This window comes from Chaetodon auriga, chromosome 15 (genome assembly GCF_051107435.1).
Source record: "Chaetodon auriga isolate fChaAug3 chromosome 15, fChaAug3.hap1, whole genome shotgun sequence".
Taxonomy (NCBI): Eukaryota; Metazoa; Chordata; class Actinopteri; order Chaetodontiformes; family Chaetodontidae; genus Chaetodon; species Chaetodon auriga.
Window position 1 is genome coordinate 21,796,584 of NC_135088.1, and position 15,573 is coordinate 21,812,156.

Sequence of the window (15,573 nt, forward strand, 5' to 3'; positions counted from 1 at the left end):
AACTGTCATCACTGTCATCACATGATATTTCCACACTAGCTTCAGTAAAGGTTTGCCTCTGTCGAAGCTTCTTAACTATCTGTCCTGCACTGCATCATCAGCTGTCAGAATGGATAAAGATTAAGCAATTTGCATTTTGTGTTTTTTTTTTCTGAATTCATTAGTGTACAGTTTATTTGGTATAATCTGCCCTTACCTTGTTTATCCCACCTGATTAAGGGTGTCTTTGGTGTTCATCAGTTCTTCAAAGCTTCAGCAGTAGCTAAAATCCATTGTTCAAGGGTGTTCAGCCAACATTTGTGATCCTCTGTCCACCAAGGTCTTCCTGTTTAAAACGTCTTGTTGAAGCAGCCAATGCAAACCACTGGACAGAAGTGATCCTCCGCGGCTCAAGACATTCGTGTTCCTTCACTGCTCTGATATTCTCTTGGAGAGCTGTCTTGAAAATTGAGTACTGAAAGCTGGGAATTGCAAAGTCTTATCTCTATGGACTTTGCTAATCCAGATAAATTGTAATTACAATAATCTTGGTCAAAAACTGGAAATAGTACATCGCTTCACTGCAGACTGATAGTCATCTAGAGTGCCAGAGCACCTCAATTATCCAGAACTCACTTCATTGCTCCTTATGCCTGATAATTAGAGCCAGTTGGTCTTATCAGTTGGAGAGCATCTTAATCCATAGAATATGACATCCATGGAGGCTACAGATACCATTTTGAAGCTTTTCATCACCTTGCACAAATGGACAGATTGACATTGTCAAACCACATCACTCAGGTCTACTTATGGCTACACCCTAAGTGCTCTTTGAAGAATAGGTGAAAGCATAGCTTCCCATTGGCTGTTTTAGGTGTGTTTACGGCTGGTTATGTTACAGGACATGCATGGATTCATGGAAATGATACGTTCTGTTGGTAAAAGCATCCGCATGTAATGTGTAATTTCACACTCTGAACCAGGAACAAAGCACTATAGAGCCTCTCTTCAGGAACATCATTTTCAGTCTATTTACATACCCGTATGCCAGCGATCCCTTCCTCATGCTTTGCCCACTTCATCTCCAACACTGACAATCTAATATTGTTGTTTTTCACACACAGACTCAATGAAAGCTCCATCTAGTCACAGAAGAGGCAGGATCTGACATATGAATGAAATATCAATGTGTTCAAAACATACAGCAATTGTGAATAAGAAACATAAATTTCCCCATTTGACATATGAAATTTATGCATCCACGGTCCATTTCTGTGCCCACTGAAATGATTCCTCCCTCTCAGGCTTAGCATAAGGTTGTATGATTTGACCAGTAGCATTTCACACGGTAGCAGATGACAAGGAGAACCACTGTATGGTCACAGTGTGTAACTAATTCCAATTTAAATTACTTTTAATTAACATTTAATTCAAGAGTTTGGTTAATGCACCACCATACACACCACATGTGTGCAGTGCACCACAGAAGAAGCCTTTTAAACCTTTTGAATTAAATGAAGTAATTAATTTTCTGGCATATACTGGGCACCTCCATTTTGAATATGAATTACCTCTTTGTGATAAGGCAGAAAGCAAATAGAAACGCTGTATGTCCTTGTCATTACTCCATGTGCTTTACTGTTTGTTTATTTGGAGCCCTATATCCTGCTTCCATGGCAACAACTACTCTTTCTTAGGTCACTATTCACATATACAGTAAAATGTTTAAATGTGGAAGATTAACCAGTGAACTAAAAAAAGGTCCAAATCAGTCAATCAATCAACAAATCTTTATACGTTTTGTCCCCGCAGTAAAGAAAACAGGTACAATATTACCATTATACCCCACTAATAAGATGACATCAAACCAGACATATGTCATACAAACAAAAAGGGTAGTAAAACATAAATTAACAATAATTGTCAATGCATTTGCACATGACTGCTCTAGTTGTTTCTTAAAACCTTTTTTATTAGGTTCCTGAAACATTAAGTAGGGCAGTCTATTCCTCTGAGTGGCTCTATGCATAACTCTTTATTGCACTGCTCCTTGGTTTAGATAGTATAATGTGATATCTCCTCACCTATATGGCTGTTTTGAGAAACTATATTTTTAATGAAGTTAAAGGTGAAGTTGAAAATTTGGGGCTGGAAACAGGGGGACAGAACTACCCTTTCCAAAGGTAACAAAATCTACCTACCACTGCCTCTGAGGCGCACTAATTAAAGGATAGGTTTAAGGTCTGTCTGAAAACAGTTCTCACACAGCAATGTGTGTATTGAAAGATCTCTGAACTGTAATCTTTCCTCCTGTTCATTACTGTGCATGAAAAGATTCCTTCTAATTTAAGCATGCAGGCATGCATAAATGTAGCTGTAGTTAATATGAGACTCAGCCATCTGAGTTACAAAAATCAAGTGAGGATCTTCCATAATTACAGTCTTTACAGTGCAAAATTCCTGACTTGGAGTAAGATGTGGAGAGCACCCTATTATAATAGTTGTTCCTTTTCTCATTTCTGCAACTATTTTATTTGCCACATATATATACATATATTAGTTAGCAACACATATTCAGTTCATAGAATAAGGGTTTTGGTACTCTGGAATATTTTCAAGCACCCTTTCCTTCCCTGGTACAAAACGCAATGATATGAATCTGTTTCGATTCCACCTGTCTGTCATGGTAGCAGGGATGCTTGCTCCTAGCGATGTTTTGCAAATCATAAGATCACTGTGAGAAGGCCAGCTGTTTCACATTATGAACAGACTTGGTATTCAGACCTGAGCATAAATCTGGTGGCTCACAGTACAAATGTAATAAATATTCATCAGGGTTTCCATCTTGTCCCGGTGAGGACTCATGCAAATGTGCTTTTGATCAGCTTTGACATCTGTAAGCTGCAGTCATAGACCTTGTTTTACTTCACTGCTGATACTGATGGAGGTCTTTCCTTTTCTATATTTAATGTGTCTAAATACGTTACATACTAAATACTGCATTGCACTGTTACACTGACACAATTACCTACAAGTTTATGCTGTCATTGTGCTTTCCCCTGTGTTCTTTTACTATGTACAAAAAAATCTGCTACATTGCCCTCAGTGATCTGCTTTATGCAATCATGTGATATGGAAAAGATACTAGATACAGCATCTATCATGGTCAAAAATATTACTTTCGTGTGGCAAGCACTCCTGTATAAGTCTTGATTTCAGTCTGATTTCAAAAGTGAAATAGTCCTGATATCACCATTTATCAAATATAGTTGTACTAAACTGTAGCAAAGTCAGGGATTTGATTCCAAATCAATCAAATAAGCCAACTGTAAGCTGTTTTAGACATGTTTTGTCTTGTAAAATTAAAATATCCAAACTAATTCATGCAGTTCCATTACACAAGGGTGGTAACACTGACGTAAACTGTGTCTGTGTATATCTAACCTAAAATCTTAAAATCACTGATCAGCTCACAACAGCGTACCTTTGTAGAAGAAAATAATGAGTTTCAGCCACAGCAGACAGAAAGATAGACCTGCTCACAATACACACTGTTATGGATGACATTGTAAACTCATTTGATAAAAACCAACATTGTGTTTTTCATACTATTGATCTTAATATATTGTTGAACAATATGCACTCCATGAATTTTGATTATTCTGCTCACAGCTAATCAAATCAAATATATCTGGCAGGTTTCTGATTGTTGTTGCTGATAGTTTAAAATTAAGTTCCCCCAGGGGCTGTTAATGGTGTCCCACATGGATCAATATGAGGACCCCTGCTATTAGTTTTCACATAAATTAACCATCTTGTATGCAATCATCTCTCCTGGGCAGATCTTCAGCACAAACTGAACTTAGACGCACTCATTCCTTTCAGGGACTTTAATGTTCTACCTATTGATATATGATTAATAATTGCGTGTGTGTACAATGATTAGATAGATTTCTCAGCTAATATTCAACTTTCACAATAGTTTGTATTCATTTTCTGGGGAAACAAGTAGATTGAATCCACTGCACTCCACTGTAGGAATTCTTATTTGTTTTAGTGTTTTAAATTAAATCACTAGCATTCCGTAATCACTGTGCCACCTTGCCACCTCAGATAGAAGTTAAACTGAATCTTGTTATAGCACTTATTGTTTATCATTTAAAAAAAATCAGCTGTATATGCATTTATATGGACCTGGCTTTGTTTTCACTGTCACTGTCAAACTATATATGCATTGTATATGTTAAGTAATGAGTCATATGTCATTGACTGTGTCCTCTTGTGACAGCTGTGTTTGTTGCATTGTGCATTAGATCCCTGCCCTGTGCATCACACGGGAGCGCTTGTGTACGAGGTGTAACCTATAGTTCTGAATGAGTTCAAGTTCTGTGACTTTGACAAATTTAGCTTGTGTATATAACATAATAATGCTAGTGGGTCAAATGTATCAGTGACTTCAGTTTTGATGGCAATATACCCCTTGAATAAGGTCACAGGAGACAGTAATCCTATTTCTCAAAACTCCTGTATTTGCTTCAAAGTATGATAAAACTAGTAATGATCTTTCTCAGCAGAAAATGATCTGAGGATCCTTTATCTGGACTGAAATCAATCTAGACTGGATTCCGTCACCCAGAGCTCTCTTTAGCAGTTTGATTGGCACACAAATAATTTCACGTCTTTGACAAAATGAAAGGGCAAGTCTCTCAGCTTTTGTCGGCTAAAATATCATCACTTGGAACCCATACAAGAAGCCAAGTCTTTGCATCATTTTCAGCGTCCCTCAGAGAGTATCCCTGTATAAGCTTGTCCTCCCTGTTGACATAGCCATTATATACATGACAAATACATTCTTCAGGGGGAGATGCATTCTCTGCCTGAGCAATATGCGTAGCTGTTGCAGGAAAGGAAAAGACATTAAATGATATTTTACATATGTATGAAATTAACTGAAATTATATGAACTGATTTTGTTACATTTTTCATGTATCATATCTTTTGATCCATTTGATGGCGTAATGTGTTGAATACAATACTAAGTGCATAGGTCAGGTTAGAATATAACTCTAACAAAAGATTTTGTTTGTCATGATGGCTCAAGTGCCTAATTATCACTGTGCTCATGTATCTGGTAAATGTATATTTTCAGTTATCAAATGTGGACTTGGTCTAAGCGAGATGAATAAAGGACATGGGTTTTGATTCAGATGTTGGGAGAGACAATGATGAATTAAAAAAAAAAATCCCGTGAATTAATGGAGCAAATAACAAATTATGATATCCATAATACATAAAAATAATGAGAAAGTAGAAATGCTATGTTAAGCTCTGTATTATAGCCCTATGTAAAATCATTTTAGTTTCCTTCGTATATACCTCATCGTTTCTGATAGATCATTTTTGTATTTGCATCTTGACTACAAAGAAGACTGTCCTTTACCATCTTATTTTTAACAGTTGTCCAATTCTAGCATATTTTAGAATATAGCAACTCCAAATTGAAACATAGATTATATAATCTTTTACACCTGAAAAAGGTAGTTTGAGAAACTCTTTCCAGCCTTGAGTTGAGTCTGCAGGTGTTCATTTCATACTGCATTCTGCCCCAACAATCTTCACTAATAAGGCAGCTGCATGTAGCCTGAGAGGCAAAACCCAGTGCATCAAATCATCTGAGCACCAGTTTGTTTCATTGATTTATATAAACTTGTGGAATCTTGTGTATCAAGAGTTAATCTTACAGCCCTGGGTCAAATTTACTTTTTTTTTTAATAATAAAAAGAATTACAGTTTGAATATTTCAGCTGATTCAAATGCATTTAATCCACTTTTAACCAAACTGAGTTGGTGAACACTCACCTCTTTTTTTTCCCAGGGTGTGCAAACAGTAGAGGGCTTATCTAGTCATGAAGTGCACCTTCTCAGAGCTAAATGAGGATGTCAGAGAAGTCTGTTATCAGTGGCAAGCATCCTGAGGCATTATACTCATTCATTTTTCGCTCTGAAAAGATTCAAAGAACATTTGTTTTTCGGCATGAGTTTAGTATGTTGAAAATGTCACCTTCTGCATACCATAAAGTCACATCTCCTTTTTTCCCAGCTCACCTAAAATGAGACTGAACACAACAATCAAACAAAACAAAAGAAAACAACAACAGTAAAGATCTACTACTGGTTGGTCGCAGCTCCCTAAAAAATGGTTCCTAAGGTCCCTTGGGATTTAATCTTTTAAAAATATGAGCTCCCATGAGTCCATTTTATGATCATTCACTGATGCCCCATGCACATCAATTAGCATATGCATTTAACTAGCTTCATTTATAAATACATATATTACCACTGAAATACCTTCAACTTAAACAAGTATATGGCTGCTGTCAACAAGTATATTTCCTGGGTGAAATTGAGGAAAACACTGAGAGAGAAACAGGCAAAGTTAGTGGTCCATGGTGGAAAATGACAACAATTGATCACAGAGTCCAGGAATGTACTGAACATCACAGAATGATGATGTGCAACAGCATCAGAGCACCCTTGTGCTAAACTGCATCCAAAAATGTAAGCTGAGATTGATATTGGGGAGAGAGCCACAAGATTTGTTTAAAAAAATGAGAAAAAAAAATAAATGTATCATACATGAAATATTAATCTCTGAGAGGTGTACACACTGTACATGTAGTAGCATAGTTTTGACTATTGACCACTAGATGTCCTCAAAGTTCTGCCATATGTAGTGACGGTGAGGAATAGAGAGCATGTGCATGTGCTATAAATAAAGTAAAATGCCAACTAAGTCTTGACTTAGTGTGGAGAAGCCAACAAAGTGTAAACCACTGGGGAGCTAAATGAGGAAGTTTAAGTTTTCTGTGGCATTCATGTTACCAAGAGGTCATTATAGGAACATGGCATGGAGGCTGAGTCAGTGATAGAAGTGATTCAATCATTGTCCTCTATCAGCTTCTCAGGATTACGCAGGAACCATCCTGTCTGGGTCCCTAGATAACCAAAGCACTGCTGAAATGTAAGCTATTTTACCTTTTCTCTATTTGCACTCTTTGCAGCTTGTTAAAAACAGTGTGCATGGTATGACCATGTGTTTCACTTCATATTTTCCATTGGATCCCAAAATAGATCTGTACCACTTGACATGCAAAGCAGGCCAAAAGGCCCCCAAGAGCAGGCTGCCTCTGACAAAGCATCATTTTGGTTACTTTGCATGGCATCAGGACACAGAACCCAAGCAGCCAGTTTCTGGAGCCAATTTATGTTACCACTTCCTATAGAGAATGAATGAGTGACCCTGCTGAATGAGTTTCATCCTGATCAAGGTTTCATCAAATCGAATCCTAATCACCAGCCTGAGCTGTCATTTATATTTAAGAGAACAGTGAGGCACATTTAGAAATTCCAGTTAGTTGTGGAAACCTTGACAAACCCAAACCAAAAAAAAAAGGGAAAAAAGGGGGGGGGGGAAGAAAAAAAAAGAAAAACGATGAGAATAAAGAACACACGTGATAACAAAACAGATGGAGAATGTCTCCAAAGTACTATTTGACTTTAATGAATATTTGATTTGTAAATTAATGTAAATCATCAAAGTTGATCAACAATCAAGAGTCACTGAACTCAATATTTGTATATTCAGTCTGTTCCTGAAGGCAGCATGAAGCTCTGTGAAAGGTAAGAATCACAGACAGGCGCAGAGCAGAGGTGGACCAAACACGGCACAGCAGGAAGCTGGCGTCTGTATGTGCGGTGTATGTGTGCTGCATTTTGTGGAAAAGTTATGAGAAGTCAGGGCTGGTCAGGAAATAGACCCGCCATTTTCCTTCAAAACCCTCAGTCCATTTAAACGATGATTGAAACCTAGCGCGGGGGGAGCTGTGAAAAATTGGACAGGATTCAGCGTGGGAACCAAAGAAAGCGAGAACTAGCCATATCAAGCTAACTGTTAATTCCAACGACACTGTCAGTGGTGTGTACGGGCTCCAAAATAAAAGCTCAAACTCAATTCATCCGCAGTTAATGGTATTAAAATGATGGGTGATAAACCCATTTAGACGACCCTTTCGTTTCTCAAACAACAAACTTCCTAAAAGTGAAGTGTACCTACGTTTCATATATATATAAAATACAGTCGATGATAATATGTATCATGTCTCGTTTTTCTTAATTTTTGCTCAATGTAGCTTTTATTGTGAAAAATGGTGTCCGGAAGTATGATCTATTTTTACTTTGTCTGTGTAGCTACGGTATGTGAGAAAGACTTGGACGGGAAGAGGAGAGAGTAGACGTGAGGGATCGATTAAAAGACTGGTTCGTAAGGTTCGTAAGTTACAGGAGTGAAATATAGATGTGTCTTACTGCAGTTTCAGTCAAAATCTTTTAGTAAAGTTGTTTGGGTGAATTTATTCCCCAACAGTTAGCAGCCAGCTAGCCTACAAGCGAAATATAACGCCTGCCGTCGTCTCGTTATGTCCTCTCTCTCTATGTCTCTGTCTCTCTGTCTGTCTCTCTCTCTTTCTCTTTCTCTCTCGCCTCCAATATTGTCAGGTGGCACAGAGCCTTTGAAGACCGACACCGTCCACAAAACCCAGGCTGTTCCGCTGGATTTGGAAGCGTTTCTGTAACGGTGACCATTTATTTGATCCGATACAGGATGTCTGGACAGAGCATTACAGACAGGATAACCGCTGCTCAGCACAGTGTCACCGGGTCGGCGATTTCCAAAACTGTGTGCAAGGCGACCACGCATGAAATAATGGGTCCAAAAAAGAAACATTTGGATTGTAAGTATCCTATTTGTTGGTTATTAATGTAGCTGTTTTAATTCGGCATTTTTATGTTAACATCACAGTCTGACTGCTGTGTCTGTGGCTGTGAGGCCTGCACATACATGTAACACTAACGTTACGTTAACTTAGTCTGGCTGTGGTACTTTACTATTTAAGCTAGTGTAGGCGTTTGTAGAGCCGTTCAATATCTCGAAAATGTCTATTTTACTTGAAAGCAGCACGGCTAACCCTTTTGGTAAATGACAAGCTGTGTGTCCCTGGCACTGGGCTCAGTTTTAGCAGCTTGGGTCCTTGTCCATGCTAATACGTTAACATGAAGGCTTTAACATTTGTCCTTTAAATGATTAACCACATTCTCCAGACATCCACAGTATTTACATGGACATTACATATATATTTAAGTCCGAGTAGGAAAGTGTTGGCCAGCGAACCCTGGAGAGACAAACGTCAAGACACAAATGTCGCTATTTTGTGGAAACTAGATTAGTTGAAAAGGCTAACTTCTATAGCCGATGAAATTAGCATTTCAGCCTGAATTATTTATCACACTTCAGTTTGACACTTCGGTTCCACCCAACAACTCGATTTTTAACAGTATTTCAGCTTTTAATAAGCCCTGCTATCTTATTCTGCTAAAACATAACGTTATAATGCAGCAGGTAGCCAGCAGTGTGCAGTGTGACAGATTCCAAGGCTTCATATATGTGAAGCTGTGTTTGTGGTGGGACTCTCTTTTCTAAGTGTATGCTACTCTAATCACATCACTTAAAGCTTGGTACAGTATTCTGTCGAGGCTAGCAGTCCTGGTGCCTCTTGAATCTGCCTATCTATTTCGGGAAGTCGCTGTGGGGTTGTGGACTTTGACATGCAGCTTTATCAAGAGCACACAAGCAAATTGATACTCAGCAGGATTAGAGCCAGATCAACCTTTCACAATAATTTCTCTCTTTTTTTTTTATTAGTTTTAGTTTGGAGTTGTTATTAATATAGGGATCTATCCACCTTCATGGACTTTGACAGTCATTCTTTTAGTGCATTTGGAGACAGCCTTGCACTTCCTTTGTCATTTTTGAGTTTCTGTCTGTCTATACCAGATGTCCATGGTGCTGTCTGTACAACCAATCAAACATCATATGTGGACATTTTACCTATTTGGCATCTCTAGGTGGAACAGTATTGACATAGCAGTGAGCAGTGGCATATGGCAGTAAAGAATTGCCACAAGCTGGTGAGAAGGACTATGTGGCGGTGGAAGAGTGGCATATCCTTTTCAGGTCCCATATGCTGGTCAGCAAATGTCTTAGCTTCTTAGAAATAATGTGCTTCACTGTGGCTGTGATATCATGCAGATACAGGGCTGTGCACATACTCATATAACTGGAGATAGATCTAGTAACTGACATTACAATTTTCCTCGCCATATACACTGACTCTGGTGACACGAAGATGCGGAAGTTAACATTACAAGCAACACAGAGCAATTTCTCTATTGTTTGCTGCAACCAACACAAAAGTCAGAAGCGAAGGCCAGGTGCATTAACTTGATGGAAATGTCCCACCGCAACTAGAAAACTCTCAGGCTACATGTGTGTGCTAATCATTTTACTTCGGACTGCTTTGAGGGCCAGTACAAAGCAGGATTATCTTAAAAGGTGACGCTCAAGGGTGGATTGATACAGACTTCAAAATTAGAATCTGTAAATTTTGTCATTTTTTTCATGTTGTTTTACTCTTTATTCTGCTGGTTGAACTTGCCATTAGCATGTTCTGCAGCTCATGTGGCCAGTAGTATCTATAGGTTGTTTGCAGTCACATGACATTAAATTCAGATGGAGGGCCGGAAGTGAAAACTGCAACGGATGAGATGCAGGAAAGTTCTTACTGAGCTAGTTTAGATGGAATGATGAGAGAAAGCTACAAACACAAAATCGGAACATATGTTGGATGTGACCCTGACATGATGAAGAGGAGCGGTTTTTCAACTGAACTGAAAGTTAAGTTGCTACTGAGAAATTAGATATAACCAAATACCTACTCATTCAGACATACTCTAGAAAACATTGTTAGCGGTCGGGTCCACGACCTCGGTACCAAAGTGCTCCAGGATGACAGTCGTTTTGTTTTTGCGAGGGTGCGTGGCTTTTATTGTTCTGTGGATTAACCGAGCAACAAACTTTCAGCGCTGCGGTGCTGAATGTTGACGTTTACGTTACGGTCGTGTGCTAGGTTAACCACTTGCAAAGGTCTGGTGAAACACCACTAAAGACGTGGATTGTCGCTAAATGAGGCAGGGCACGTTATGAATATTATCTGTTTTTAGGTAAAACTGTTAACGCTGATTTAATGTGGATTAACCTAGCAGCAAACTTTCAGCCCTGCAGTGCTGAATGATGATGTTTACGTTACAGTTGTTTGCTAGGTTAAACACTGGTAAAAGTCCAGTGAAATGCCACGAAAGACATGGATCGTCGTGAAACAAGACAAGATATGTTATTTACATTCAGCTGTCTTATGTGAAACTATTAACACTGATTTAACAAGTGTTGGTTGTGTTGGTTGTAGCATTATTTTAAATCTATCACCATAGATTTAAAAAAATAACTAATATTACACCATTTCCACCATTATCCGACTTGGCTCCCCACCACCGCAGACAGTTAGCAAGGTGTTTTTTTCCACCGTTTTTCGGTCAATTTCTTGCATTTTTTTCCCCAATGAGCAGCAACATTTGGTACTCAATAAAAGCTCCTCGTGGTTTCTTGGTTTGATCAATCGAAGCAACCGTGAACAATGCAAACAGGCATTTTGAGTGTGTGTTACAGTGATTCATATGCAGAAAATCACTTCTGGCCCTCTATCTGTAGTTTGCGCCACAACGAAAGAGTGACGTGACATCATCTGCAAACAACCTATTGTACACCCACACACTGGAGCAAACTTGGAGTGTTTGATATAGAGTGACAATCGAGAGAAACTGCGTGAACGTTAAGCTTCATTTGAAGCTTACTAAACAACGAAAGTAGTAGTTGGGATGTGGGAAACTGTTTTTTCATGTTGCTTGTTGTGGCATCTCACAAAACCAGACCGTTATCTCCACACTTCATGCTGCAGCTCAGCTGGTTTTATTGTTACACAAAGGCTGTGTGCCCTGTAAATGTACTTGATAGACGAACCACATGGTACACTGACTGTTGTACTTTCTTTCATGTGCTTTGGGTTTTCTGCCTGATAAATGCTGTTGAGATGCTTAATCCTAGCCCTCTTCTACCCCCGAGAATGAATCACCTTACATTTATTAATTAACATTCATTATGGGGCAGGTCACTCCTTCCAAAACACATGTAGACCTATTTTGAGCAACTGAACGAAGCATTTTTTTAAATGTTTTTTTTTTTTTTTCTTTTCAAGATAAGTTCCCTTTGTTGTGAATAGACTGAAAGAGGTAGAATCATGTTTTGGTTGGAGTATCGCTTTTATTTTTGTGACACTGTGATATAATGCTGGCACCATAAAAAACGTGATATGAATTTTAGATTATATCGCAGTTATGTTCACACGTGCCATAAGCCGAGTGACAGCGGCATACAAAAAACAGTGACATGCCATTCAGTATTCACATGTCAGTCAAATAAGAGATGCATACCATGCAGCCACTTTTTAGTCCCAGCACTCCTGCAAAATCACCATGAATCCTTCTTTATATTAGAATATCTACTGATATTAATGGTCTCACATGGCTTGTGTTTTATCTGTGGTCTTCCTCATTGCTTCAGGTAGCATTTCAGGGAGCATCATCAGGTAGACTTTATGTATTGTTCTCGTTTGTGAACCAGTATGAACATCATTTGTCCATGGACTATCAGTTTGAACAGTCAGAGCAGCTAAGTCGACCCTGTTCAAATGAATAAATAAATACTTTTAGACAGCTGAAAAGTGAATAATGCTACTCCACTCTGTATAGTAGAAACAGAGTGAAGTTATAATTTAGCATCACATTATATTTTTACGTATTGGTGCATTAGGTCTCAATTTTATTAGCTATGACAATATTCAGCCCTATTGGTATTTGCTAACTGTTTTTGTTAATCAGCTTCATTTTAGATTTAGGCCTGCTCCTGTCAGCCTTGCAAAAGAAATAGGGCACAACGGGCACCAGAACTTGGCAGCTCTTTGGTCCACAAACAGAAAATAGGCAGTGCACGTACCATGTAAATTGGTCATCGCAGTTCAATTTGAATAGTAGCCATCAGTAGCCTGGTGGATACATGGTATAAGATTCTCAGTGACATGTCTGTCCTTCAGAGATGGTTACATTCATGTCAGTTGGTTGTCATTTAAATGGTGCCATTAACCCTAAGCAAAGATCCCAGTAAGACAATTATTGTAAGATATTGAGGATTAGATTAAGTGTGTGTTCTGTCACACTGCTCTGTTCTCTTGTATGAAATGGTTCAGCAGCAAACAGCATACTGCTGTTGCTGACAGCCCCTTGGAGCTGCGTGGAATCTGTGTCCATTTACCTTGTACTTTTAGGCATAGCTTGAGCAAGGAGCGCCATGTTTGATGTTGTAACGTGGGTTTTTGAATAACCACAGCTTTCAGCTGATGGAGTTTACAGTAATGAGGCCATGTCCCAGTGACCTTCCTGATTTCAGACAACCAGGTAATATGGCGCTCCTCTGTGCAGCTGCTGAACTGAAGCCTCTTCCTGAGGGAATGAAGAGACCCACTGCCTAGCTGGAATCTCACTTAGGTTTGAGGTATTTAAAGAAGGCTGAAGGGTGCACTTGTGTTTGAAATTTCCTGACCAGCCAGATGTAGCCTCTATGTGTCTAGCTGCCGTCCTGTGTTGTTCCTGTCTGGATTGCAGGTGAGATATGGCTCTCTGCCCTCTCTGTTGCATTTGCGTGTTGCATTTGCGCTGAGCCACGGTTCACATTCTTTAACACTGGTGTGCTAGATAAACTCCATCGTATAACTTTAAAAAGACTCTGTAACTACCAGACAGGGATAAGTAATGGGTGAACAAATCAAGTCCTGCTTCCAACTTCATCTTATTTACTTGTGTGTTTGTTTAAAGTAAGTTTGAAAGCTGGAAAATGTGTACCATATAAGTTTAGTGCCATTTACACCCCAGCAGTGTGAATGAAAGTATAGATTTGTGGCCTTGTAGTTTCACAGTTATGCAATGTATGGTATTTCCTCCACTGAGAGTTGCTGTTGGAAAGTGAGCAGCCTAAGTGCATGGCAGCAATCTTTTTTGTCCAGTTTAATGGCCATTATGTAAAGTTCATTACACACTCCTCTTAAACTGCTCAAAGGTCTCTCATGAGGTGATGAATGTATGAATCAGCAGTTGCTGTTGACCTTTGGTACTGGCATAAACATGTTGACTTAAGAAGAAATTCCCATAGGATTTTTAGCCATGTGAATGGACCCTGTGACGTCTTGTAGTCTGTAGTGTACTATTTAGAATTTGCAAGAACCCATGTGTTAATTAATTAATGTTCTATCTGACGTAAAGTTGTGGTAGTTGGAAAGGCTGCCTCGAATTTTTTGGCTGGTGAGCCCTGTTCATCAAATTTCTTTCCCTCCTGCCTCCCTTCCTAGTTAAATGGATATTACATTAAAGGCAAACATCCAGAATAGTATGGCATTTTTATTGTTTTCGTAACAGAGAAATGAGTGAAGGAGTGTTAAATATTACTGCACACACTTGGGGACATGTAGGGGAAATATATGGAGAAAATGGCACTTTGAAAGATCCCATTCATGTAGCACCTGTTTTGAATTTGATGGCCGGATGGTGGTTTTGGTTTTATCTTGTTCTCTACAGGCACCATGTTACTCTTGCCTACTGGAAATGTATGCCCTGTTAGACAAATTTACATGGCTGGTTGTGGTCATTGTTGTTCTGTGAAAAAACTTTATATAGTAATTGTGGTTTGTCAATTTGCAGAAATTGTGTGTGTAATCATGGTTTTCTAAAAGAGATATTGGCAAACGTGCAGTACAAGAGAAAATGTTGTTGATGAAAGAGTAAAATGTTTAGAGGAGAGGTTTCAAAGGCCTTAAAAGATTGTGTTTTGAGAATATGGTGCTCTGTTAGCTTTTACTGAAACTGGATTTAATGGTGAGACATAATTCAGTGTCATATTAGATACAGAGAATAGAGCAGGTTTATTTGAGCAGTCGGTACTGATCAGAATGTGACTGTGTTTTATTGCTTTGGCAATTTTATCCAGCTAGTGCAGCTTGAAGTATTGTTAAATTAGTGAAGGTGGTGTACTCTTTCTTGCTGAGTTTGCACTCCCTGTAGCCTCAGCTGTGTCTGTACACGGTTCATCTGAAACATAGTGCCAGACTCACCTTTGCATGCTCTCAGAGGTCCTTCCCCATGACTTCACTCTCTTCACTCTCCCCACACTGAATGTAGTGCTGTACAAGGAGCATGTGACCGCAGTGGCATCAAGTGACGGCCCTTAAAAAGAGTGCTGATGCCTTGTCCACCTGCTGAGCTGAATGGAGTCAAGTCCGCTGTGACTCTGCAAGGCCTGTGAGATTCAATAGCACAACCCGAACTAGCTACTGTGACGTTCTTGCTTCTGTAGTCCAGCAGAGACCACAGTTATGTAGCGAACAAGTCTTTGTCAACAAGAGAGACATGCCTTTTCGCCAACTTCTTGGCTATTTGTGTTAACTTAAGTTTCTCTATTTTGTACAATATGTCTGTGACACAGAATGTTTCATCACAATCTTATTACCAGAAAGTGCTGTGCCACTGCCCATCTGTAAAGTG

General features: G+C 39.0%; 1 protein-coding gene across 24 annotated transcripts in view; it reads left to right on the plus strand.

Annotated features, from left to right (window-relative positions):
- The first annotated feature begins 8,211 nt into the window (after nt 1-8,211).
- Nucleotides 8,212-15,573, plus strand: part of picalma (phosphatidylinositol binding clathrin assembly protein a) — a 38,443-nt gene continuing 31,081 nt past the window's right edge. For 11 of the 24 annotated variants that reach the window (XM_076749879.1, XM_076749882.1, XM_076749884.1 and 8 more), the window contains exons 1-2: nt 8,222-8,304; nt 8,533-8,768. In XM_076749879.1, coding sequence (XP_076605994.1) covers nt 8,639-8,768 — 130 coding nt within the window. In that variant the 5' untranslated portion in view covers nt 8,222-8,304; nt 8,533-8,638. Of the gene's footprint in view, nt 8,305-8,532; nt 8,769-15,573 lie in introns of all 24 variants that reach the window. The other 13 variants (XM_076749883.1, XM_076749886.1, XM_076749888.1 and 10 more) reach the window with 2 other exon arrangements.